The 26,221-nt window shown below is 41.0% G+C and overlaps 1 protein-coding gene across 4 annotated transcripts in view; it reads left to right on the forward strand.

The window, feature by feature from the left end:
• Positions 1-277: 277 nt before the first annotated feature.
• The window catches only part of CCDC93 (coiled-coil domain containing 93), a 109,363-nt gene continuing 83,419 nt past the window's right edge, over positions 278-26,221 (forward strand). For all 4 annotated transcript variants that reach the window (XM_045203022.2, XM_045203024.2, XM_024569761.3 and 1 more), the window contains exons 1-6: positions 278-485; positions 5,540-5,653; positions 6,480-6,574; positions 14,663-14,774; positions 18,883-18,981; positions 19,778-19,834. In XM_045203022.2, coding sequence (XP_045058957.1) covers positions 444-485; positions 5,540-5,653; positions 6,480-6,574; positions 14,663-14,774; positions 18,883-18,981; positions 19,778-19,834 — 519 coding nt within the window. In that variant the 5' untranslated portion in view covers positions 278-443. The remainder of the gene's footprint in view (positions 486-5,539; positions 5,654-6,479; positions 6,575-14,662; positions 14,775-18,882; positions 18,982-19,777; positions 19,835-26,221) is intronic.

A 26,221-nucleotide genomic window follows, 5' to 3' on the forward strand; every position in this document is an offset into this window, starting at 1 on the left:
AGAAGCAGAGAGGGGAACCAGAATGCAAAATTTCCCAAGACACAGGACTAGTCCTTTTTACAAAGCACCCTTGTGCTTTGTAAAAATGCAGAGCTCCACCAAAAAGATCCCGCAGAACGTCAGCCTCCAAAGCAAAAGACTCCCAACTCTCCGGTCACCCTGTGCTGCCGCAACCCAGCAGCCCCCCGCGCAGACGCAGACGCAGTCGCACCGTTCCGGCTTCAGCGCGCATGCTCCACAGGGCAACGGAGCTCCTGGCTCCCGGCCTCCAGCAGTGGCAGTGGCGGCAGTGGCGGCGGCGGCCGTGGCGGGGGTTGCAGCAGCTAAGGCGGCGGAAGTACCAGCTTTGCACTCCACCCCGGTAGCAGCTTTGCGGCCGGGGATAACTTCTTCCTGGCGCCCCACGGACTTCGGTGCTACCCGCACGTCTGTCCAGTCGGGTCATGGGGTTGCCTAAAGGGCCAGAGAGCCAGGGTGTCCCAGAGGTAAGGAACCCCCTCTTCCTGACACGTCAGGTTCCTGATAGAGGGCTGAACAAGCCAAGTGGCGGGCACAGAGAGCCCCGGCTGCGTTTGGGGCACCCCGCCCCCTTCCTCAGGTGTGTGCACGGGCCGAGTGCGCTGGGCCTGAGCGAGTCCTCCTGCGTGGGCGGGGCCTAACTTGAGCAGTCCCGGGTCTCCTAGGACGGAGTTGGCCTTCCCAGCCCAATAACTGCCCCAGCGCAGCCCTGGGTGCCGCGGGACCCAGAGTCCCAGCTTTCTCGTGCTCCGGGGCAGTTTACCCGGACCCCGGCACCGCGAGGCTCGGCCGGAGGGCGGGGCTGTTACACCGTGAGTCACGAGACTTGCTTTGGGACGGTCTGGGCTCGGGTTGTGCAACGGGCGGTGACCTCGCGCCTGCGGTAGCCTCGCTGGACCCGCTGGGTTCTGGAGGCCAGCCCCACCCACCTTGGTGCCTGGAGGGAACTCCCCCCTTACAGTAACGCCTATGCTGGGACCCGGCAGCTTTAGGACACTTGGGGGCCGTGCCCGGCTGGGTCAGCTTGCCGCGGTGTCCCGTGGTACTTCTGCAGAGGGACGCCCCACCGGGCGGAATCGTTGCTGCTTATCCAGAAGATAACTGGTGACTTTCCTTTCAAAGGTGTTTGTTACTAACGGGCACTTGGTCCTAAGGGACGGGATAATCAGTGGTTTCCGGTTTTCCAGGTTGGGTGGGAATAAAGGGAAAGTGCATTTCCTTCTGGATGCAAGTATCACTTAACTAGGTGGTTTACAGCTGCCTTCCCTTGTAGTGGAGTCCCTTGAAAGCTAGTCTAGTTTTTTACATTCTTGAAAGAGATGGAATCCACGCTGCATCTCTATCCCCGCCTAAGGTTCTGAAGCAGGCCTCTGGCAGGGGGCTGATTTCTGGACATAATGAGTGGTCCCTTTCTTCTTAGCTGTCTGTGGCCAGTCTTGCTTCTCTGTCCTCCTCCCCCTCAGTTCTTTCATCTCACAAGTACCCACTAATTGAGAGATGACTGTTCTGTGCGTACAAGTTGGATGTAGTGATGGAAGGATAGACTTACCTGTCAGCCACTGTGTGTTCCGTCCCCAGAATGCAAGTCCATTTTGTTATCTTAGGAATCCTAACAGGTGTAACCTTGTCAGAACCCTTGTATTAGGTAAAACGTTAGATGCTTTGAGGATGCCAGGAATTGTGAGTACTGGGATCTGTACTGTGATATTTTATTTGACATTTATTTTTTGCCATTTCTTTATTCTAGTCTCTCATGAAGTTTTTCCCCAGTCTTTTGCTGTAGACTCCTGTCTCCCTTGGTTCTACTTTAAATACATTGGATTCAATGTCCCACTACCAAAAGAGATCTTTCTAAAATAACAAGCAACCTGCTTCTGTGTATCCTTTGTTTAACCCTTCTCTTACTGCTAGGAGGCTAGGTCTTAACTTGTCATTTTTCCAAGAGCCTAGGACAGTTCTTGCCAATCAGGAGGCAGACAAGGTGTCTATGTAATGAAGTTATATCATTTAGTTAAAAAAAAAAACAGTATGTATAGGCTTTGTCATTAAGCTGTTACTAGTCCTGTTAATTTGTTAACTTCAGTTTTTTAAACCCTTTATGGTATGCATATGGAGGAATAGAAAGATAGCTTAGGACTTGGCCCTGCTCTCCAGCTTACATGAATATACAGTACAAGGCAGTTGAAAAATTTAGTGTGCCAGGTTTAGGAGCTCACAGTCATTCATCTTCCCCAGAATTTTGGTTTTTCAACAATTGTATGTATTACCCAGCCTGCTGGCTTTTTATGACTTTAAGGAGACATTCTTTCATGCTCTTTGCCATTTTGTTTCAGTGTTAATCTGTGAAATGAATTTGGAGTCTTATTAGCATTATCCATTCAGTCAGTGTCTTGTGCCCAAAAGTTATTCCACAGGTTATGTTGCCATGGTATACTTCTCCATTCTGGGAGTGAATGGCTGAGAAGCATGGGCCATGCATCTTCCATGGGGTGCTCCTTAGGTAGAAGTTGAGGCAAGGATGATCATCCCATGATATGCTGTACTCGTCTTAGAAGTGTTTTTATGATAAATGATGATTAAACAAATGAAAGCTTTGTGTTTTACATTCCAGGAGTTTTAAGAAAATACTTGTATCATCCCATTTTTCTTTTCTCCTCTATCTTTGTGAACCATAACTGCTCTGTGCCTTCTCTTTCATTTGAATTTCTCCACTTATAGCTGTTTTTCACCCAAGTGTCTTTTGCTAAGGAAGAGAAGGTGTGAATAATTAATATTACATTATTTTTGCATGTCCAGTAGTAATTAGTGAATGGTAAGCTTTAGAATTTTGATAGGCTGGACCAAGGTCATTTGAGTTAAGTTAGATGAGTAGTGGTGCATGGTTGTCATCTCCACACCTCCACTCCTGCCATTGGATTAAAGTCACTTTAATTCCTTGTTCAACTAGATGTTCATATGTATGCTCCCTCTCCTGGCAGTTTGTCCTAAAGAATAAACTTGAATTCCCATTATCAGTGTCATTACTATGAAAACATTTTGCTCATATGTGACTGGCGTAGGTCATGCACTTTATGTAATGACTGAGCATGTCATTCTATAACAAGTGTGTCTTTGAAGCCTAATGCTGTTTCAGAACAGAGGGATGAACATGGTGAATAATGTATGGGTCCTCTCCTGAACCAGCTAATATAATAGTCTATTTGGAACGACAGGCATGTGCATTAACACCAGACATGCCACTCAAAGGAGGTTGTTACTTAATTGTGTGAATGACATGGACTATAAATAAAGTAGAAATGCAGAGAAATGACCATTTTGGGCTCTATTTGTCAGGTTTGGCATCAAATAGGAGCTAGAATTTGAAGGTAATGTCTGGATGATCAGAGACTGTTAGGAGAAGGAGACTGGTGTGAACACTGCTTGTCTCTGTTGGCGCCATGTCTGGATCGTTTTGGGGGGGGGGGGTGAAGCATGAGGCCGAAAAGATAGGTTGCAACCAAACATCAGGATGCCAAACTAAGACATTTGGAATTTATCTTATAGACAGTGTCTATAAGTGATGCATTAATGATGAAGGCCAGGGGATGAGCTAAAAAGATAATGATGTGAAAGCTGTGATTCCGAAACAAATGAGCGAGACAAATTAACAAAGAAGAAAGATTGAGAGGGAGTTGCAATAGTCCTGGCATGAAGTGTAAATAAAAGGGAAGGGAGGATGGATGTGAGGTACATAGGAAAGGAAGATTTTAAAGTCCTTGTAGAGTAAGGGAATAGTCAGATGTGGGTACAAGGATTTGAACCAGGATACTTTGGTGGTAGTTTATATAGGTGGGTTTTTTTTATTTTCCGCAGTGATACAAGAGAGGAAAGGCACAGCTGATGAACGTGAATGGAAGCAAAAGTGCTAGAAAGTTTAGATATGTTGGACTTGTAAAGAAACACCTGGGAGTAAAGGTAGAATATTAATTAAAATTGTTAAATCAAATCTCTATATATTACATAAATTTATTATTTTAAATTATATTTTATTGATTATGCTATTACAGTTGTCCTGAATTTTTCCCCAGCACACTCCATTCTCTCAGGCAATCCCCCCACCATTGTTCATGTTCATGGGTTTCATCTAAGTTCTTTGGCTACTTTATTTCCTATACTGTACTTTACATCCCCATGGCTATTCTGTAAATACCTATTTTTACTTCTTAATCCCCTCACCTCTTCACCCATTCTCCCCCACCCCTCTCCCATCTGGCAACCATCGAAACGTTCTCCATGGCCATGATTCTGTCTCCATTCTTCTTGTTTGCTTAGTTTGTTTTTTATATTCAGTTGTTGATAGAGATATATTTATTGCCATTTTATTGTTCATAGTTTTGATCTTCTTTTTCTTAAATAAGTCCTTTTAACATTTCATATAATAAGGGTTTGGTGATGATGAACTCCTTTAGATTTTTCTTGTCTGGGAAGCTCCTTATCTTCTCTTTGATTCTAAATTATAGCTTTGCTGGGTAGAATAGTCTTGGCTGTAGGTCCCTGCTTTTCATGACTTTGAATATCTTTAACCTTAGGCATTTTAATTATGATGTGTCTTGGAGTGGGCCTCTTTGCATCCATCTTGTTTGGGACTCTCTGTGCTTCTTGGATTTATGTGTCTATTTCCTTCACTAAGTTAGGGAAGTTTTGTTTCACTACTTTTTCAAATAGATTTCCAATTTCTGGCTCTTTGTCTTCTCCTTCTGGCGCCCATACACCCATATGATGTGAATGTTGGACCTCTTGAAATTGTCCCAGAGGCTGCTTATACTATCCTCATTTTTTTGGACTTTTTTCTTGTTGTTCTGGTTGGTTGGTTTTTGCTTCCTTATATTCCAAATCATTAATTTGATTCTCAGCTTCATCCATTCTACTGCTGTTTCCCTGTAAATTGTTCTTTACTTCAATTAGTGTATCCTTACACTTTGGGAAGTCCAAACTTATTATTTTTAAGGCAGTTCTGTTATATGGCAATAAGGCCCTTAATATCTCTGGATTGAAAGCCTTCTTTATATTTGCGTTAAAGATCAAAAAGAGTAGTGTAGAGAGGCATACATATTTGAATTAATTTTTCTTGCACCGTTTTAAAATAATTGGGACCAAAATGAGTATGAAGTTAAAAATAAAAAATAAAAACCACCTTGTTCCTGTCTGTAAGAAATTTATAAACTAGTTGAGAGCCTGTCAAGTAAACTATGTGTTAGAGGACAGGGAGGTAATGTGCCTTAATCTCCCTTTCTCTGGATTTCTTCAGCACGTGGTGAATAGGCTATGCTGCCTGTGTCTTCTCCCTCTACCTATGATGATTAATAGCTTGTTGAGGACTACAGACTTTCTTCTGTGAAACTGTGGCAGCACTGTGTCCCCATGTTCCTTTGTGACTGCAGTGATACAGCCACTGTCACTTGGCAATATTGTGGCATCAAGAGATACACCTGGTGTTCTTTACTCAAGGTAGTATTTACCAGCCTTTTACATTTTGTTTTAGGTAGAAACAAGAGAAGATGAAGAACAAAATGTCAAATTGACTGAAATTCTGGAACTCTTGGTTGCAGCTGGGTATTTCAGGGCAAGAATTAAAGGTTTATCACCTTTTGATAAGGTAAGAGGAAATGTTTCTGAAAACCTTTATGCTTTTTTTTTTTTTTTTGGTCAGGATAGCATGGTTAACTAACCGTGGAAAGGAGAAGAGATTGTGTTTTTACTTTCTCCATGTCCATGTTTCCCTTTCTCCCTTATTCAGGTTCATTATGGAAATGTTCAAATTTCTTATTAAAAGAAAATAATAATATATTAATAGATACAATTTGAATTCCTTTTCTGTGCACAAAGCGTTTGGAAATGCAAATAAGCAATCGAAATTCCTCATTTTGAGGAACTTACATTTTGGTTGGGAAGATAAAACTTATGTAAAATAAAATAATCTTGAGTTAATGAGCTATCCCAAGTCAGTGTGCTCACAGACAATTACCAGATTTTCTATGGATGAATGGTAAATGCTTCATTTGGAGGAGGGAGAAGTCACTATGGGGTGAAGTTTAAAACAATAGAACCTGAAATTATTATTATTCACAAGGCTTAGTAATAGGTGTTGAGGGCACAGAGATAAGAGACACCCTGTACTCAAAGGGTCTGACCTCTATAGCATAGGAAGAGAGACGGGAAAAGCAACATGCGCAGAATAAATAGCAGCAGCTCTATTGGACAGTGCAGATACAGAACATTTCCATCATTGCATCCAGTTTTATTCAACAGTGCTAGTTCAGGTGAATTGTAGTTGATAGAGTCAGGACAGATATACTCTCTCTAACAATAGATAATTTTGTATGTTCACTGAGACTGTAAAAAATATTTATATTTTAACTACTTTTCACTTCTTCCCCTGTCTCCAAGCTAGAAAGAGAAAAGATATTTTCTTTGCCTTGCAGGTGGTGGGAGGAATGACTTGGTGCATTACCACTTGCAACTTTGACGTAGACGTTGATTTGCTCTTTCAAGAAAACTCTACAATAGGTCAAAAAATGTAAGTTGTTTGGGTTTGCCTAAAGGGAAAAAGAGAGTAACTTTTGAGTATCTACTATGTGCCAGAGGTTGTGCTAGACATTTTTACATATTTTATTTTAATTTTCATTACAACCGGTATTGTCGCAGTTTTATAGATTACAAAGCTGAGGCTGAAAGAAGCCATGGTCACACAGGTAGCATATAAGAGTCATTTTAATGTTCAGGTCTTTAATGTTCTTTCTAACATTTTTTTTTAAAGCTTTTTTCCAGTTTTTTTTGAGATGTAATTGATATATAATGTCATATTAGCTTAAGATATACAACATAATGATTTGATGAATATATATGTGTGTGTGTGTGTGTATATATATATAAATGATTACCACAGTAAGTTTAGTAAACATCCATCTTCTCACATAGGTATACATTTTTTCCCCTTATGATAAGAACTTTTAAGATCTATTCTCTTAGCAACTTTCAGATATACAATGTAGTATTGATAAAAATAGTCAGCATGCTATACATTAAATCCCTAGAACTTACATATCTTGTAATGGAACTTTGTACCTTTTGACCACCTTTGCCCATTTTGCCCACCCCCACCTCTGCCAACCACCAACCTGTTCTCTGTTTCTATGAATTCGGTTAACTGAGACCATACATATTATTTGCCTTTCTCTGTCTGACTTATTTCATTTAGCACAGTGCCCTCAAGGTCTATCCATGTTGTTGCAGATAGCAGGATTTCCCTCTTTTTTATAGATTAATAATATTTCGTGGTATATATACTACATTTTCTTTCTTCATTCCTCTGTTGATGAACACTTAGGTTGTTCCCATGTCTTGGCCATTGCAAACAATGCAGTGAATATGGGAGTGCAGATAACTCTTTAAGGTAGTGAATTTGGTTCCGTCTAATATATACCCAGAAATAGAATTTCTGGATCATATGGTAGATCTACTTTTAATTTTTTCCATACTGGTTTCCACAGCAGCTAGACCAATTTACAGTCCCTCCAACAGTACACAAGGGTTTTTTTTTTCCTCTAGCACTTGTTACCTCTTGTCTTCTGGGTGACACCCATTTAGACAGGTGTGAGGTGATATCTCATTGTGGTTTTGATTTACATTTCCCTGATGAGTAATGCTGTTCAACAACTCTAATACTTTTTCTTGATGAAAGTTTCTATAGACTGCTTAGTGTATCTCTTTCTAATGGCAGCTAGTTTCAATGGAAGTTGAGTAGGGTGAGAAAAAGAGAATCTTTCACTCCCTGTTGCCTCTGTGAAAGACAGAGCTTCACTTTGGAGGAGGCATGGGCTCCTTGATAGAGATTTCACCTGAGGGCCCCCTGGCTGGTTTTCTGTAGCTCACCGGGGGCTTGGTGATTTCATTAGACCTTTTGGTATCCCTAGTTGTGCTCCCTGCCCTGGCATTGTGTATCTGTGTGACCTTAGGCAACCCTCAGCTCCCTTATCTGTGAGAAGAGGGATTTGTGACCTCAGATCTGAATGATTCTGTGACTTATTTTTTTTAGAAGTCTTATTCTTCCCCAGGAAAAAACACTTCCCAGTGGATTAAAGATGGTTTACAAATATGCATATGAAGCAGTAATAGCTGAAAGTTGAGGCAAAGATAAAGGGAAGGGAAAGGGAAAACCAGTGGAGACAAAAGGCAGAGTAGGGGATAAGGCTAACACATTTGCGATGGGCCACAAAATGACTTGTTTTCCTAGGGGTGGGATACAGATTTAGCTCTGAGCTTCTGGCAGACAACAAAAAGAAAACCACAATAAACGACCCAGTTCACAGTTTCTGTATAATAAAAGAAAAATCGGTCCCTCAGAATCACCAAAATTCGTAATACCAAGACCATCTCTCCAGGTACCTGTTGTTTAACACAGTGACACTGTTCTCATCGGGCCATGAAGAATGGGGCTCTCCATCCCTACCACCTGCTGCTGTGGGACTGTGGCATCATACCCTGCCAGCAGTACTGAAAAGTCCTGCACTGGGAGGCAGTGCAGTGGAGTCCAGGTGTCTGGCTTTGCTCTCTGCTGGTCAGGCTAAATCGAGAGGTAGCTTTTTATTCCTTTTTGTTTGTTTTTATTATGTAGGTGTTACATTCATAAAGTTAAAAAGAATTCAGATACTACCAAAGGGAACAAAATATACAGCTGTCTCCTCCACCCTCGCCATTCTATATACCAGTTGAATTTCCTGGAAAGAATCATCTTTGACTGTTTAGGTTTTAGATTGTTCAGAGTGGTAACTTCTGCATCTCCCAACTATGTGTACACTCTGTTTCATTTCGTGTCTAATGAGAAGAGGAAATTAGCTCCCCTATACTGCCCACTACATCCGTCTTCCATCTTCCAGTCTTTTATTACCTGATTATCTATGATCACTTGTATAATTTTAATCTACTTAACCTTCTATTTCTTGGCCTATAAACATAAGGTAGTCTCTCCTGGCTCCTACATACATAAGGTAAACATTTAGTATCTCTGTTTTTCCTTTTACCTTTCAGCCTCCATCTACCATTATAACATTACTTTTATAATCTTTGGGGCATAATATTTAGAGTCTCTTCAATAATAGGAATTAAATTGTCCATGCTTTATCTACAGATAGATTCTAAAAGTAAATCTATAAACAGTGTTTACAGTAAGAACTAAGAATTGTGATGGGAGCAGAGAAGAGGAAATGTTATCTTTTGGACCATAATGATACTGTTTAAAGGAGAATATTTAAAATGTCATAATAAAGGAATCTCTTCACTTATTCATTGAATCAGCAAATATTTATTGAGCTCCTACTATGGGCCAGGCATGTTCTGGGTACTTTTGATATATTAAGGATTTCATGACAGATTGGATCTCAGGGTATGAGTTAAGAGGGAAGTCAAGGATTATTCTAAGGTATTTGGCCCGAGCAAGGTGGCCTGTATGAGTCACTGAAAATCAGGCACATTGTATGTATTTTCAATCACAGTTGGGAAGCCACAGATGCAGAGGGCTAACTAGTTATATTTGAATTTTCAACTGTGTGGGAACAGTGCCCCAAATCCCTATGTTGTTCAAGGGTCAACTGTAAATTGCTTTATAGCTTTTTTTTTTTAAATTTCCGATTGCCTTTTTTTTCCTGTTAACAAAGAAGCACATACCTTTACCTGTAGGAAAGATCAGCCAGCTTCTTAGTCTATATACTATCATGAATTCACTATCTTCTTGAGGACACTCTTGATTGAAGCGTCTTTCTTTTAGAGTTTGAGCTGATTGCTTTGTACATTTGTAGCACCATGACATATTGGGATTCCTTTCCATTGAATTTTTTTCTGGCCTAGTCTTACCAGTTCTTACATTCTATGTATCTTTTCTCCATAAATTCTTTTGACCTTTTACAGTGGTCCTTAGTCCTTTTTCACCTTGGTGTTCTTGGGGGTTATGATACATTTCCATCAGTGGTAGTACTGTTAATAGATATTGGAGTATAGTGTTTTTTATACAGGTTCTCAATCCTTTATCCATATTTCTGAACTCTAAAACACACTGAAAACGTTGTTTGTTTTTTCTTTTTAAGTGTGGGTTAAAAACTCATGGAAGCAAAATACAACCTGAACTAACTTAAAGCTATTTGTTGTCTTTATTGATTCCACTTATGTGAATACTTACAAGTTTTGCTGTATAAATATTATTTGATCTTAGGGTGCTACTCTAGATTTTAATGGGGTGCTACATAATACATAGTATATGCATGCCTCTTAGGTGCACTAAGGTACAAACATCTGAAAAAGTCTGAATTCTAAAACACATTTGGCCCCAAAGAGTTTGGTTAAGGGATTGAAGATGTATTATGTTCTCTGGTAAGTACTTTATTGTGGGGGAGCTTTGCCCGCAGAGCCCCCCGTCTGCCACGGATGAAAGTAAGTCTACCAAGACATGATCTGCTTGGGGAGGAAAGGTGGCCAATCCCTCAAAAGAGAAGGACCAAGAGCCTTTTCCTCAGTGGGCTTTTATTGGGTTCAGTTTGCACAGGAATACAGGTAAAGCTCATCAATCATTGTCAGGCAGTAAGGATCAAACAATAGATAACATTCAAAGAACTCTGAGTCAGGGTCAGTTAGCCAAAGGGCTATAAAACTTTGGGGAACAAACTCATTTCTTGCTTGGACCCTTATCAGAAAATTGAGGACATTCTTAGCAAAGCAGGTTTCACATATTCTTTCTTAGGCTTGATCGCCTTAGGGAATCCGCCCTTTTCAGCACAGGGCTATACCGCCCTCTGTCATTGTTTCAGGCTTAAGTCAGGCAGGGAAAGTAAGGCAGCCAAGAGATTAGGAGACTTCTTGCAGATAGAATGAGGACTCAGGCTTTGTCAAAGCCAAGGGGTGAGGGTCCATCACCCCCTTTTTCTTTATAGGGCCCCAAGTGCTTCCTTGAGGGCTCCCTTGTGACCATGCCTGTCTTAGGTCGTCCCTCCCTTGAGGAATCTTAGCCGTCATTGGCTAACCAGTCATGCACTGGGGGCCAAGCAGGGTGAAGTAAAGTGGGCAGAGGTGGTGCCCCTGCCAGGGAGATAAGCTTTGTCTCCTTAGTGGCTTAGGGTCCCAAGGTCTCTGACTCAGCCTTAGCCATGGGGGGTTACAGCTTCTGAAACCAGGCAGGGCGGTTCCCAATACTTCATGTGTAGCCTTTAAGTTTATAGCAATGAATGGTAATTGTGGGCAAAGCTGGGGACAGGGATTTGCATGACTTAAAATTATCTGTCAGACTCCTAGCAGTTCTTTAGGCAATTGGAGAAATTGTAGAAATTGTAGCAATTGGAGAATTGGAGAAATTCTATAGGAGAAATGACATAGCCCCAGGGCAATGAATTATCCAAAAGTCTTCTCTGTTTGGTTTTGGAATATGTTTTATGTTTGGGGTTTGCTCCTTACAAAGTTTCTGGTTAGGTGTAATTTAGCCTAATGCTACCTGTTTACAGTGCCTCACCATATCCCAGCTGATGTGATAGGTGGCCAGGTAGCACTGTCTGAGGAGTGCACATGTCTACTGAGGGCATGATTATCTTTCAGGCTCTACTCTGCATGCCAACGGGGACCTTATTCTCCTTGATCCTTCTTTCTTGAGGGTTCCATGAGCTTTTCCCTCCATCCCAGCCTGTCCTAACGCCCTATTACCACACGGTCTTATGCTCAGAGATCCATTGGTGAGATTTTAGGCTTATAACTGAGTTCATTTTAACAACATTACTAGGCATCTGTGTGCAGAGCACTGGGACAGGCTTTTTATTATTAAACCTTCACAACAACCTTTGAATAGGCAGGACAGGGGTTATCCTTCATTTTATCATAGAACTATTGGACCAGAGCCGTCCGTGTGACTTGCCAAAAATCCCAGAGTAGGTGATGGAACTGGAATTTAGATCCAGGTTTAATTCACCCACTTTTAAACTGTTTGCAACAGAGGAGGAGATAGTGCACTGAACACTCTTAAAAACTAAAGAATCAAACTAATCACCTATAGTGACATGGGGGCATCATAAAATCTTAGACTAGGAAACCTGCCTGGTGACCTCTGCAGTTGTCATTTTCCCTTAGTTTTAGAAAGTCAGAGGATTCACCCTGAGCTCCAGGGAGAAGCCAGATGGCACTGGTGGGTTTCTCTAAGAAATCCTTGCTTTTTCCCCTGGAAGTGTTAGTGCTGCAGGTATTTCCATATGCTGCCAACGGGGAGATGGGTTTAAGAGGGTTGTAAACCCTGAGCTGACCTGCAGCATCCTCCCTCAGAGCCTTTATGAACTGAGAGAACAAGCTGTCTTTAAGGACTGGCCAAGGAGAACCTTGTCTGTAGATAGAGGGTTGTGATGGTTGTTGGAAGTTCAAGCTTCATTTTTACGCTACTGAATGATTATAGGCAATCATTACCCTATGCAAACCCGCAGACCTATAGCCACCAGAGGGAGCTTTCCTCCTACTGAACTAAAATATAGCAGAGAGGACAGGTGGTCCCCCCCTACCGTAAATAGTTAAGACGTTCCTAGAGCAAGGACACAAAGCTCGAAGTTTGGGGAGCAGGGCCAATTAATCACCCTTTTTTTCCCCTCAGAAGTTTCAAGGCATGGGCATCTGGTAGAGATCAAAATAAAAAATAAAGTTTATCAGAGAGAGAGAGCGAGAGCTTTAGATATTGCCAAATGGGTTTGCTAATACATCCCTACCAAACATTCCAATTTGAGCCCCAGGAAGAGCTGGACAACCACAGGCTTCCCTACTGGGGCAGGGCACACATCTCATGGCAGCAAAGATCCATGGACAGGCTGCTCAGAAAGGAGGGACTGCAGGAATGGGTGAGAGTCACATGGCAATTTTCTTTCATATCTTGGACCTTTTGGATAAATCACACATCCTATATGCTTCCCTCCTGAGAAGTGGATATTCCTATCTTCTGTGAATCAGTCTTCCCTTCCCCACGTTTTTTATTCTTAACATATTAGACTTGACATCATACTACAGATGAGTGGGGGTGTGGCTGTTTCCCTCAGCAGTTTTAACCTTGGTCCCACCTTGTATGGCTAGCTACCTTCTGTATGTAATTGTTTTTGTAATGTGTTTTCCAGAGACCATTCCCTGGGTAGCCATTTAGCTTTTGTTCCTAGATGACTTAGTTCCTACCAAGACTAATGAGATGAAACCTACTAAGGGAACAAAGATAAGATAATTTCTCTCATCCAGACTTGTGTTAGATGTTGGTGTTAAGGGTGTGTCTCCTGGGAAGGATTATGGAACTGAAGAAAGATGAGGAGGTACAAGATTTCTTTGAATAAGGACCACTTCTGGTAGACCCAAAACTTAACTGAATTTGAATCTAGTAAGACCTGGTAACCTCATTCACCAGGGCCTTCATTTATTAGCAAATTCTCCTACACTTATAAATAAGGCCACAGTATTTGCTGTAACTGGCTGAGGTTTTTTTTTTTTTTTTTTTTTTTTTTAAATAAGGGTCTTAGGTGGGGATATAACCTAAACTATCCCTGTAGGCTCAGCCAGAAGCTCCCATTTCTCCATATGGCTCTGTAGGGCCATACCTTTTAACTTTAGTGTTCCTGGTCTGTGTGCCATGGCTTTGGGGATTAGCAAAACCACTAACTAATCTTTATTCACTCCTCTTGAATTGGATTCAATTCAGATATGAGAAGACAGTTGGAGATCAAATATCATCTGATTAGAGAAGGAGGCTTAAATCTATGGTGAAATGGACTTCCACACAAGCCCTTCTATCACTCCTGCCATAAAACTGTCCCACCCAGACCCAGGTTGAGCTGAAAAACTTCTCCGACAGCAGAGAGTAGCTTACCTCCTGAGATATAAGAATGCTTTGGGACTTCAGGGGGCCTGATTCTTCCCTTTCTACTCCCAGCCATTTAGGAGGAGGACTGAAGTAAGGTGTTGGAGAGAAGTCATTGTCCCTAATGCAAAGCAGAAAATTTCTCTCTGGGAAAAAAGAATGAGGATACATGGTTCCTGCAAATCTAGTATTGATTTTAGCATATCAAAATTTAAAGACTTTTTTATTTTGAAAATACTTTGTACCAGAGTGGAGAACTCCAATTTTTTCTTGAGCTTGAGGCCCCATATTTTGTCTTAATATTCTGGGCACCTGGCACAAGTCTGGTAATTATTTTTTGCCTGACTGATATTTACAACAGTTTTTAAAATGTGTAACCTAGCGGTTCCCAGACATATGGAAAACGTAGGTCAGTGAAGTGAAATGTAAACAAATGTGGTGCACAGATAACGTTTTATTTTACCATGTACCTACAGTGCCTACTACCTCAAACATCACCCTAATTTCATAAAGAAAATATAAAAAAGTAGGCAGCACACAATCTTAGAATAAAGGATGAAGGCAGTTTTGTGGCCTTACATGCATGTACAAACACATCTAAATTGTGCTTATTTTCTCTAATTTTGCAGTGAGAGAAACTTGGTGATGGTCTGGCATTGAGAAGTACCAGATTTTTCTGGGATGCTGCCAAGACTTGAGAGATGTCTTACAAACCACTAAGTGTGTTCTCACTCTTTGCTTATTGCTTTTTCCAAATAGAGCTCTATCAGAAAAAATTGTCTCAGTTCTGCCAAGGATGAAGTGTCCACACCAACTGGAGCCTCACCAGATCCAGGGGATGGATTTTATTCACATATTTCCTGTTGTTCAGGTGAGAGCCTCTGTGTGGTTTCTTGTCCTCTGAACATCAGATTCCTGTAACACTCCTGACTCTTGAGCTCTCTGGCCTAGATTCTGGATCTAATGGGTATGGTATGGATTTGGTGGCAGCAGGACATGATGATGTTTCCTGATGTCTTCCTCAGAAGGTCCCTGGTACTCCACCTTCCCTAGTTTCACACCTTCACCTGATCTTTGAATGTCCCCATTAGTTGCTTTTCATTGTCTTTGTGGTAAAGCTAGGACTCTACAGCCTGCATGCACTGGTCACCTCTGACCTATTCAGACTCATTGCTTGCTTTTCTTTGTTCTTTCTGTTTTAGTCCCTCTGATTCAGATTTTCTCATAGTTATTATGCTTCCTCCTGTCATGGGGCCTTTCTGAAAAGGTGGGAAAGCTCTTTCCTTTTCTTCTTAACTGCTTAATTCATATTTATTCTTCAGGCCTCAGTTCCACCAAGCCTTCTCAAGAAAGCTTCCCCTGACCCTTTAATCTAGAGCAGGTTCCTTTGCTATATCCAGTTATATAGTCACATTCCCTTTCTTCACAGGAATGTCCCATACTATAGTTTTTACCATGTATGTTCAAGTGTGTGGTTATTTATCTGTCTCTCCATCAGACTGTAAGCCTCACGACGGCAAGTACCATGGCTGTCTTGCTCACTGTTGTGTCTCCATCACCTCATGGACTGTCTGGCATTTTGTGGTCATTTAGTTCTTATTTGATGACTAAATGCCTGATGGGAGACTTATCTCCACCTCAGCTTTTCCCAAAGATTCTCTGGTTAAGTGGCTCATGCTGTACAGCTTCCAATATTCTCTGCAGTTTTTGTGTGCCTCCCCTCTCGGCACCTTGAAAAGAGGAGGAGCAAAGAGACTTGCCTTTGTTATCTGCACTGTGAACAGTACTTTGTATATAATCATAATAGAGACTTTGAAGCATCTATTATAATCCCCATCTGAACATCTCAGGAAAGTGAGACTCAGGGAGAGTAGTTGATCTGCTTGAAGGCAGAGTAGAAAAGCAAACGTTCCAGTCTAAACTCCGTGTCTCCAAGCCTTGCACTTTCCCCTCCACTGTTCATGCAGCCACCTAGAAGAAAGCTGCACAGCCTTGCTGGAAAAGTCTTAATTCTGTGTCAAGATTATATAGTGTAGGTACATGGACTCTGGAGACTTAAGTTCTCATCTGTGAAATAGAGGTATTAATAGTACCTACCTGATAGGATGAAAATTAAGTTACTGTGTATAAAGCACTTAGCTGAAGGATTGGCACATTTAGTAAGTGCTTTATAAGTGTTATATAGTAGTTTTGTTGTTATTACTGTTCCTGGGAATCTTTCTTACATTAGACTTCAAATCAAATACCATGAAAATTGTAAATTTGAGGCTAAGGCTTTTACTCAAAATTTGATTTGTATCTTTGTTAGACTTTCTGTCTCTGTGATTCAGGGAAATGGTACCTAATCTTTTTTTTTTTTTTTTTTTGGTATTTATTTATTTATTTATTTTTATTTTTTCCCTTTGCAACAGCATGGATGGAACTGGAGAGCATTATGCTAAGTGAAATAAGCCAGGTGGTGAGGGACAAATACCATATGATCTCACCTAATCCTTTTTTGTGAAAACAGGAAGTAGGGACCCTCTGTTGATTACTCCTGAAACCTCCAACACCATCACTCTGTGAAGTTGTTGCCTTTCCCCCCTGAAAGCCTGGATCTTTTAGTGATCAGACCTTATTCCACAGTATGCCGGAACTTTGAGGGCAAAAAAATCTAGTCCAGATATGAGAAGGGGATGAAAAGGAAATGATCTTTTATAATTAGTGTGGGCATTTTGAGTGTCTGTGAATGAATGGTTCTGTTTTGAGAGTAGAATGCTGGAGGGCTTTCTGTCTGGATGTGAGAGCCTAAGCTAGTGATTACCAGATCTTAATTTCATGGACCTGTAAAATTTAAAAGTGAAAATGGAGGTTACCTGATGGTTGCACCTGTATTTTTCCAGGCAAGGATGTTTTTATCTTGCTTTTACCATCACTTAACTAAAAGAAATGCCATTTAACCTCAATCTCAGAATAAAGGACAGGCCTTCAAATTTCATACCTTTAGCATTATGAAAAACTGACCACATGTCTGTAGTCTTTTCCTGTTTTGCTGGAGACCAATTTAAAGAACAGTCATGGACCATTGATTGGGAAACTCTGAACTCATCGTCTGTGTGATTCTAGAGGCTCACCACCCGTGTTCATTCTGGTTAGCAAAGCTGTAGTTACACTCTGAATGCCAGCTAAGAAAAAAACAATCCGGCTTGCAACCGGCTTGCAAACTGTTAGTTCTAGGTCACATCTTTTTCTCCCATGCAGGACATGTGAATCCTGTGAGGGCAGTAATTTTTTTCGAATGCTTGGCACCTGTGGCAGAGCTTGGTTATCCAAGGCATTCTCTCCATAGCCCTTCACACTGGGACCTCCAAAACAGAGCAATCAATTCCCTAAGGGAATCCTATGACTCAACAGGTTTTACTTTCCTTTTTTGATCGCACTCTCCATGATCCAGACAAATAATTATTCAGTGTAGATTTGATTAATGGAGGAAAATCTGAATAGGAAACAAGCATGAAAGGCCAGAAACTGGATCTCCCCATCTGAAGGAAAGCAGAGCAAAATTGAGTTGAGCAAGAGTCAGCCTCCTTTGTTGTCCTGGGTTATGCTGTTGCATGGGGGTGCAGAAGGTGCTAGAGTAATTCTGAATGCTTTCTGACCTGCCCTGCTTCTGGATTTTAGTGCCCGAGGTCATTGTTTGGAGCTGGGGTAGAGTGGAGTGATGGAAATAAATGGAAGGTATTAACAACAAAAGAATATTCCTCATATAGTTACTTGCAGCCACCCCGATCTTGGACAACTTCCTAAATGTGACCTTTACTTGGGCTGACCCCCTCCACATGCAAACATTCTTTCTAACCCTGTGGGAACAGTATGTTGTGTGCCAAGTGTCTACTTTCCTAGGTGGTTAAATTTTGCCAAGAGTGGCTGTGCTGTCAGGGAAACACGACTACTGTCTAAAAACTGCTTTTGAGATGTAATAGCTCTCTTTGGAGAGAGAATGACAACCTTGACAGATAGGATCCCCTTTTGTAATGTTCTTCAGTAATAAAGGGAATGAATGAAGAGCCAGGGTGGAGAAGCGAAGGCTCTTTTTTTGCTCTTTGCATTCTTCCTCCCTTTATGGGATGTGGGTGTGTGCATGTGTGTGTTTTAACTAACTGGAGTTTTACATAGGGAAAAATGAATAGCAATTACTTCTGCATATCAGCCCAATAGAACTGGGAAACATTGGTACTAAAACCCATATGTTCAGTCCTCTGGTGTGGAAGACCCATCCCGTTGTGACTTGCAGTTTTGTGGCTTGCTAGCTATGGATCAGTTGGCAAACTATGTAGCCTCTCTGAGCTTCAGGTTCTGTAAAACACAGCAAGCACCAACTACTTCATAACATGTGGATTAAGAGAGAAAATGTGAGTACCAAACTAACCCAAAGCCAAGGGCTATGTACTCAGTACACCCTATTCTCAAATCTGAATATTTGGGGGATTTTTTTTTAGTCTGTCAAATGAGTGGTTATACTAGGTGTTCTCTGGTTCTTCCCTGTTCTCTGGTCCATGGTGCAAGCAGCACAGGAGCGAGATATACTCAGATCTGCCTAGAACCAGATAGTTGTGGAAAATAGCTCTGTTCCTGTTAGGCTTCAGGTATTTACAAAACATTCCGGTACTTGTGATTTCATTTGCTCCCACTGCAGCTCTGTGAGGTGAAAGGAACTGATATTCTCACCTCTACTTTACACAGAGAGGGAAACTGAGTCTGAGGATCTAAGGTGAGGCTTTAAAGCTTTTGCACATCTACTCAGCTCTAGGTCTCACTGGATCATAGCATCTCAGATGTGCAGTCGGTGGCTTTGCCTGTAGGACAGTACACATTGACAGTTTCTTATCACTTGATCCACTCAAATATGGTGATTTGTTTCATAAGTTCTGCCATTCCTAAGTTGGCCTTCACCATGGTGGTATTTTATCTGTACTCACAGTCCTAACTTTCCTTCCCAGTGGCTGGTGAAGCGAGCTATAGAAACAAAAGAAGAAATGGGTGACTACATCCGCTCCTACTCTATATCCCAGTTCCAAAAAACCTACAGTCTCCCTGAGGTGAGTTTTCTACTTTTCTCTTCTTGTCCAGATGAGACCCTCTGGGAATGAGCACACTTAGAGACTCCCTGGGAAAGAGCTCAGTAAGCCCAGGCTCCCCTACATGCCCACCCCCCTACCATCTGTGACTCTACTGGGTCAGCATAGAAATGGGGTCTCTTGGGTTATTAGAACTGCCTCTTTCTATGAGCATTGAGTGTAAAGCCCTACAGTTTTGTCCTTTTGTCTCAGTGTTGGTTCTTGGTCCAGAACTTTTTTAAAATTAAAAGAACACAAGTATATTTTTGTAGAGTTACATAAAGCTTTTCCCGAGACCATCTGCCTAGGACATTACTGTGTTAACAGTTTAATAATAATCCCAACAACAATAGCTGATAGCTGTCAAATTCCTACTTGTTCCAGTCCCAGCTTATCACATGCCTTCTACTCCTTAATCCTCTCAATTGCTTCCTGAGATAGGTGGTGTCCCATTTTATAGATGGAGAAACTGAGGCTTAGGGGTTAGGTAACTTGCCTGAGGTTTCAGAGGTCATAAGGATTTAAAATGAGAATATTTGTCTGTACCACTACACTCTATGGTTCCTCTTTTTCTTACCCACTCTAGGGATCTGTTAGGAGCCAGCTGCAGAGGCCGTAGCTTTTCCTCTACGAAATATATTTCAATTTGTTAGAAAATTTAGACTTCTTCTGGCGAAGTTATGATGTGAAGTCAGTCTATAAGACAGATTTCTGAGCAGTCCAGTTGAGTTTCAGTCTTCACACAAAATTTGTTTAATCCCTGTGTTTTGTCTTACAGGATGATGACTTTATAAAGAGAAAAGAAAAGGCCATCAAGACAGTTGTTGACCTCTCAGTAAGTTTCCCCGCCCCTATTCTTCTGGAAAAAGAACATAGGCTCACAGCCTCCAAGTAGCACTTTAATTTAAATCACAAAACCCTACTCTCTCAGGTTTCTTTCTGCTGGGGTTGCCCAGGAGTTGACCTCTGGTAAGTGTGAGGGAAGCCCTGCCTGTCTCCTGTGCCCCATATTTGAACACCACCATTAATGGATAAAACTTGACACAACCACTGCCCTATGTTTTCCTTAGTTCCAGTTTTAAGTGAGAAATTTTCCAAACGCAAAGCCCTTCCTCTTTTGTGCCAGCCAGTGGCAGGTGTAACTTTGAATAGCTCCAAAAAAAAGCAAGATAAGCAGGTGATGAACTGGAGGTGATAAATTTGGGCCATCACCCCCATGGTGGCTTTGGAGAGGCAGAGCAGAATCTGAGCTTTGCGTAAGAAACTCTGGAATGGCCTTTGCCATCATATACAGTGTTTCTTAACAATGGGGGACTACATGCATTTGCCCATTTCCCCAATGCAAGGGGCAGTGGAAAGCTTTGGGCTTTTTTGAAATACTCTGGGCCAGAGCCCAGCAGAACCCTTGTCAGCCCACCCCTACCTCACTTTCCAACCTTCCTGCCTGAGCTGATGGGAAGGAAGCCTCAGTGCCTGGGTGTAACTTCTCTTCCAAAAATAATATATAGTGCTATTTGGCATGATTTTTGCTTTAAGAATAAGTATGTGGTCTCCAGGGTGATTACTCTGAAATGAGTAATGGTCACTTGATGAGGAAAGATATGAAGTGCTTGTTTAAAACAGTAACAAAAAAAGTCTGTCTCACTTTATAATTGCAATTTGTATCTTTTCCTCAATTGCATTCTGGAAGTGGAAGAAGTGGAAAATTTTTAAGATAGTTACACTCTGAAGTCAGACTCTGTTTTCAGATTTGGTGGCCGTATTAAAAATACAAAGAAAAAGAGTGCCCTGACTTGGATGGGCATCATCCCACAAAGCAAAAGGTCGCTGGTTGATTCCTAGTCAAGGCACATGCCTGGGTTACAGGCCCAATCTCCAGTTGGGGTGTGTGCAAGAGGCAACTGATGGATGTTTCTCTCACACATCGATGTTTCTCTTCTTCTCCTTCTCCCTGCCCCCCTCCCTTCTCTCTAAAAATACAGTCATACCTCGGTACTTGTTGGCTTCAGAACTCATCAAACCTTGTACTTGTGGCATTTTGATGAGAAAAAAATATTTCAGCACTTGGCACTTGCTTGGGACTCCTTGCACTTGCTAGAACTTGTATGAGTCACGATGCTGCTCTGCAAGAGAAAATGCTTCATCATTTGGTACTCGTTCGTTTGGACACTCGTCATGAGTTCTGAAACAAATTAACGACGAGTACCAAGGTACCACTGTAAATGAAACCTTTAAAAAAAAAAAAAAGAAAGAAAGAGAGCACATGATATGATAGCAGAGTAATTTTTTTTCCTGGTCGTGAAATAAATGTTCAGTTTAGAACTTCTTTAAAGTTATTGTTTTAGAGTTGGTAGATATAGGGGAAGAAAATCAACCTTAATCTTACAATACAGAAGCATCCACTTTTGATGTTTGCACATACTTCTTTTATGTTTTTATTGTGCATTTTTATGCTGAATTGGATTTATACTTTAAATATAATTTTGTAGGCTTTTTTCACTTATCAATACAGTCTTTAAGCTACTAAAGATTCTTCCTAACAGCATTTGTCATAACAGATAATAACCAATTGGTTGGATGTGCTGTTGCTTTCCCTTATTTTAAATGATGCTTCATTTTTGGAAAGATAGGAGAACCAAGCATTACCTCTGATACGGGGAGCTGAGGAGCCAGGGGCAGTAGAAAGAGAGAAATTCTCTTTGAATTTTGTCCTAAGTTTATGTATTACTTATTCAAACAATAAGTAAAAGTAAAGTTTTTGTAATGCTTTATTGAATATCTTCAAATGTAAATCTTACTATGATCCCTGGGTAGAGAGTGAGAAAACATGGTTTTTAGCCATATTTCCCAGAATAAAAGGCCATTGTAGCAATCGATAATCCTATCAGTGAAAGAGGGCCTGGCATCTCTATACCTATTAAATATCTCAGGCCTCCAGAGAAATTATTTCTTCTTTTCATTTGTAATAGAGTTTTTTAATCCTCCTCTTCTTGATAATGTGACTGTATAGAATTTAAGGAGATAATGATAATAACAAATACATAGTACCCAGATATTGTTCTAAGCATTAATGTGTAACTCACATCAACCCTATGAAGTCGTAGTCATTTTCTTAACAGATGAGGAAAGTGAGGCACAGATAGGTTATATAAGTTGCCCAAGCTCACATTGGTGATGACGGCGCCAGGATGCAAACCAATATGCTGTGAGTCTCTAGATAAAAAGATGTTTGCAACTGATCAGAAAATAATATCAAGATAAAGGAAAATGAAAAAAAATTGTGTAATAGTTTGTATTGTTTAGTTTATTTCCTTTTTTATGTGTGAACTTACTTGTCAGTTGATCGTCAATACATTTTTGAGAGGAGTGGTTAAGAATTTCTGTAGATGGCAAGAGTCAGGCTGTGGGTTTTATTTTCTTCTCTCCCTACCTGCTGGAAATAGCTCCCACTTCCAGATTCCTAGGTTTCTTAGCTGTGTTCCATTGCCATTTACTTCCATCCCTTCCACCTACCACCTCTGCGAGGGCTTCCTTGCAGCCTTGAAATGAGTTCCAGGAACTCACAAGAGACTCCAGGGCTGCAGTGCATGTCCCTGGCTTATTCTTGTGAGTCAGTGTAAGAAATGGAACAGGTTGCTGTTTTTGTTTGGTGTCACTATTCCCAAGGAGCATCCTTCCCTCCGTAAAGGGAATGAATCTTAGATGACCAGGGATTGTGGCTCTTTGGAAGTCTCAGGTTCTTAAGAGGGATTTCTTTTCTTCTTCAGTCTTTCCTCAGTTCTCCTTTCAGGTCTTCATCAGTATTTTTTACCTGCTCCTTACTGACAAGCCTAAAGTTCAAAATTTAAATTGTGAATGGTAAATTAAGGATCAAAATCAAGTCTAGCATACAGGTCCCTACCTTCAGACCCAGCCTTTTATGTAAATTGCGTACAGCTACCATGTATTGATTGAGTGCCATCTAGGTGGTCGGCACCTAACTAGGCATTTTACAGGCATTATCTTATTAACTCCTCAGCAACACTCAGGGAGTGACATTATTATTTGTATTTCATAAATTAGGAAGTTGAAGCTCAGAAAGGCTAATAATTCCCTACATAGTTGCAGAGCTAGGAAGAAGCAGCCATATTTTGATTTTATACCTGACTCCTCCAATGGAACAAGTGTTGGTACTTCTCCATTTTTCTCCATCTTTATCTGCTCTCCGATTTCCCACATATCCTGGTGCCGATTTTGCAGTGTTGCTCTTGACTCTAGGATTCTGGGCTGTTACTCATCTGGGTCCCAGAGACTCAGAAACATCAAATTGGTTGGGTGCTCCGCTGTGACCTCAGTAGTCACTTATGGGGGCATTTACTATGACTGTTCCCATTTGAAAACCCTTTGTCCAGCTGGAGAATGTTTGCCAAAGTGGTGGTTGTCCTATTATTTTCTTTTTTCATGAATTAATATGTACCAGTGTGCTTCGAACAGGAGGATTTTACTTACCTGTTTTTACTTAGAAATAACCTTTTAAAAAATAAATTATAAACATTTTAATATTTTTCAAAACATATAACTTATTCTTGTTTTTAGCCAACCTTATAGGACTGTTTCAGTCTTTTACATTTGTCCTTGGTTATATAGCCCATCTGTTTTTTTGGTGCATGATTTTATGTTCTTTTTTTTAAAACATTTTATTTATTTATTTTTAGGGGGGAAGGGTGGGAGAAAGAGAACCATCAATGTGTGGTTGTCTCTTACGCACCCCCTACTGGGGACCTGGCCTGCCACCCAGGCATGCGCTCTGACTGGGAATCAAACCAGTGACCCTTTGGTTTGCAGACCAGTGCTCAATCCACTGAGCCACACCAGCCGGGGCTGATTTTTTGTTCTGAAAAAGCTTATTTTTCTTTTATGCAAGTACTAATAATAATAATGAAAAATTAGGAAATGGAAAAAAACTACAAGGACTAAATTACCCAAGATACCACCAGCCAGGGATAATCACTGATATTCCAATTAGGAAATCCAGAGTTATGGATATCAATATATAATTAGGAAGTGCAAAAACAGAAGGCTCTATACTGTATATTCTGTTTTGATGCAGGCTTGTTTTGCTCAACAGTATAAGCCAGGCTATCTTTCCATGCCAATAAATGCCCTAGCATTTTTAATGTCTGTATGATGCGGTCACCAGCAAGCAGTGTCCACAGTGTTGTGGCTGAGATGAGACAAATTCACATGGACTACTGAGTCCTGTGGAGGAAGAGGGATGGCAAGGCCACTCTCAAGGGAACAGCTGCTGGAGCTCCTCCGCCATGCTCTCAACCCTTGCCTTGATAGGCTTTTATTGGCTTAATTTGAATAGGAATACAGGGCATATATGGAAAGCTCATCAATCATTGTCAGGCAGTAATAATCAAATAGATAACATTCAAAGAACTCTGAGGGCTTATTTTGAGTCAGGGTCAAATAGCTAAAGGGCCATAAAACTTTGGGGAAACAAACTCATTTCATGCTTGGACCCTTATCATTTAAATTGAGGGTATTAGCAAAGCAGGTTTCACAGGATTTTATGCATTCTTTCTTAGGCCTGATCTCCCTGGGGAACCCGCCTTTTCCAGCACAGGGCCACACCTACCTCCAGCATTGTTTCAAGCTTAGGTCAAGCAGGGGAAGTAAGGCCACCTAGAGATTAGGAGACTTCTTACAGACAGAATGAGGACTCAGGCCATGTCAAAGCCAAGGGGCGAGGGTCCATCACCTCCTTTCTCCATAGCCCCCCAAGTCCTTCCCTGAGGGACCTGTCTTAGGTCATCCCTCCCTTGAGGGATCTTACCCGTCATTGGCTAAGCAGTCATGCACTGGGGGGCCAGGCAAGGTGAAGAAAAGTGGGCAGAGTTGGGTGCTCCTGCCAGGGAGATAAGCTTTGTCTCCTTAGTAGCTTAGGGTCTCAAGGTCTCTCACTCAGCCTTAGCCATGGTGGGGTTACCAACATCTGTAGATGATTCATTGTGTTGTACTAATGTAACTAGCTTAGTTTTGAGACAAACCATTATGTAGTACATCCTCATAGCTAAATTTTTTCTTTTATCTTTAATTATTTTCTTAGGATACATTCCATGAAGTGGAATGGGATCAAAGGTTATGCCTAAGGCTAATAGTACCTTTTGCCAGATTGCCAGGCAGAAAGGCTGTTGTGAACTGTAACTTGAGCTCCTCACCTTGAGGTGCTGTCACTCTTTTGGCCTTATTTTTCTTCCTTTTCGGGATTATTCCCAGTACTTCTGCTTTCTTTTTTGAAATGTATTACCTTCTTGACTTCTCTGTTTCACCTTATCATACAGTATCTAGCTGCTTAGTGTTGTAGAAGGCCTACTTGATGAGAGGTGATATTTTCAGAGGACATAAGAAAATGAAACTATTGCCACCCAGGGCAGACCTCTCCTCACCACCTTTCCCTTACATGTTTTTTTAAAAAATATATTTTATTGATTATACTATTACAGTTGTGTCATTTTTTCCCCTTTATCCCCCTCTGCCCTGTACCCACTCATTCATCTCATTTAGTACAGTAGCTGTTGCACAGCTTACTTCTTCCTCTTCTGAGCTGGCAGCCGTTCATGTGCCTGAAGAAACTGTCCCATGCAGTGAGGTCTGTTATTCTTAACCTTGAGTGAAGAGTTCCTGTGAATTTTTACCCGAAGCCCCAAAAGATACTCATTTACTATTTATTGAGCATTTTTGGTAATGCTTAGAATTTTACATGATAATAAAAGGAACAGGGGAAAAATAAGACTTCTTAGAGCTTCCAGTCTAGTTGAAAGGAAATGCTTTGCTGAACTTATTGGATCACCTAAGAGACCATGATGTTTAAAATTACTTCTCCAATGTGTTCTCCCAAAGAGAGGGCCTTTCATACAGCACATAAAATGTAAATGTGACAACATAAGTAAAATAATATCAGTATATTTTATTAATAATATACATATTTATATATAAAATATGTATCTAAGCTCTTACTATGTGTCAGATTCTGTTAAATAATTAATCCTCACAACAGCTCTGCTTATACCTATTTTATAAATGAAAAGCCACAGAGGTTAAGTAACTTCCCCCAGATCAGACAGGTAGTGACGGGCTAAGGACTAAAACCCTGTCTGATTTCGTGTCTTCACTTAGTAAGGCTGAGGAGGACTCACTGTGAGCTAGACCACATTCTATGAGCTGAGGTGACTGT

The sequence above is a fragment of the Desmodus rotundus genome, chromosome 2 (genome assembly GCF_022682495.2).
Source record: "Desmodus rotundus isolate HL8 chromosome 2, HLdesRot8A.1, whole genome shotgun sequence".
NCBI lineage: Eukaryota > Metazoa > Chordata > Mammalia > Chiroptera > Phyllostomidae > Desmodus > Desmodus rotundus.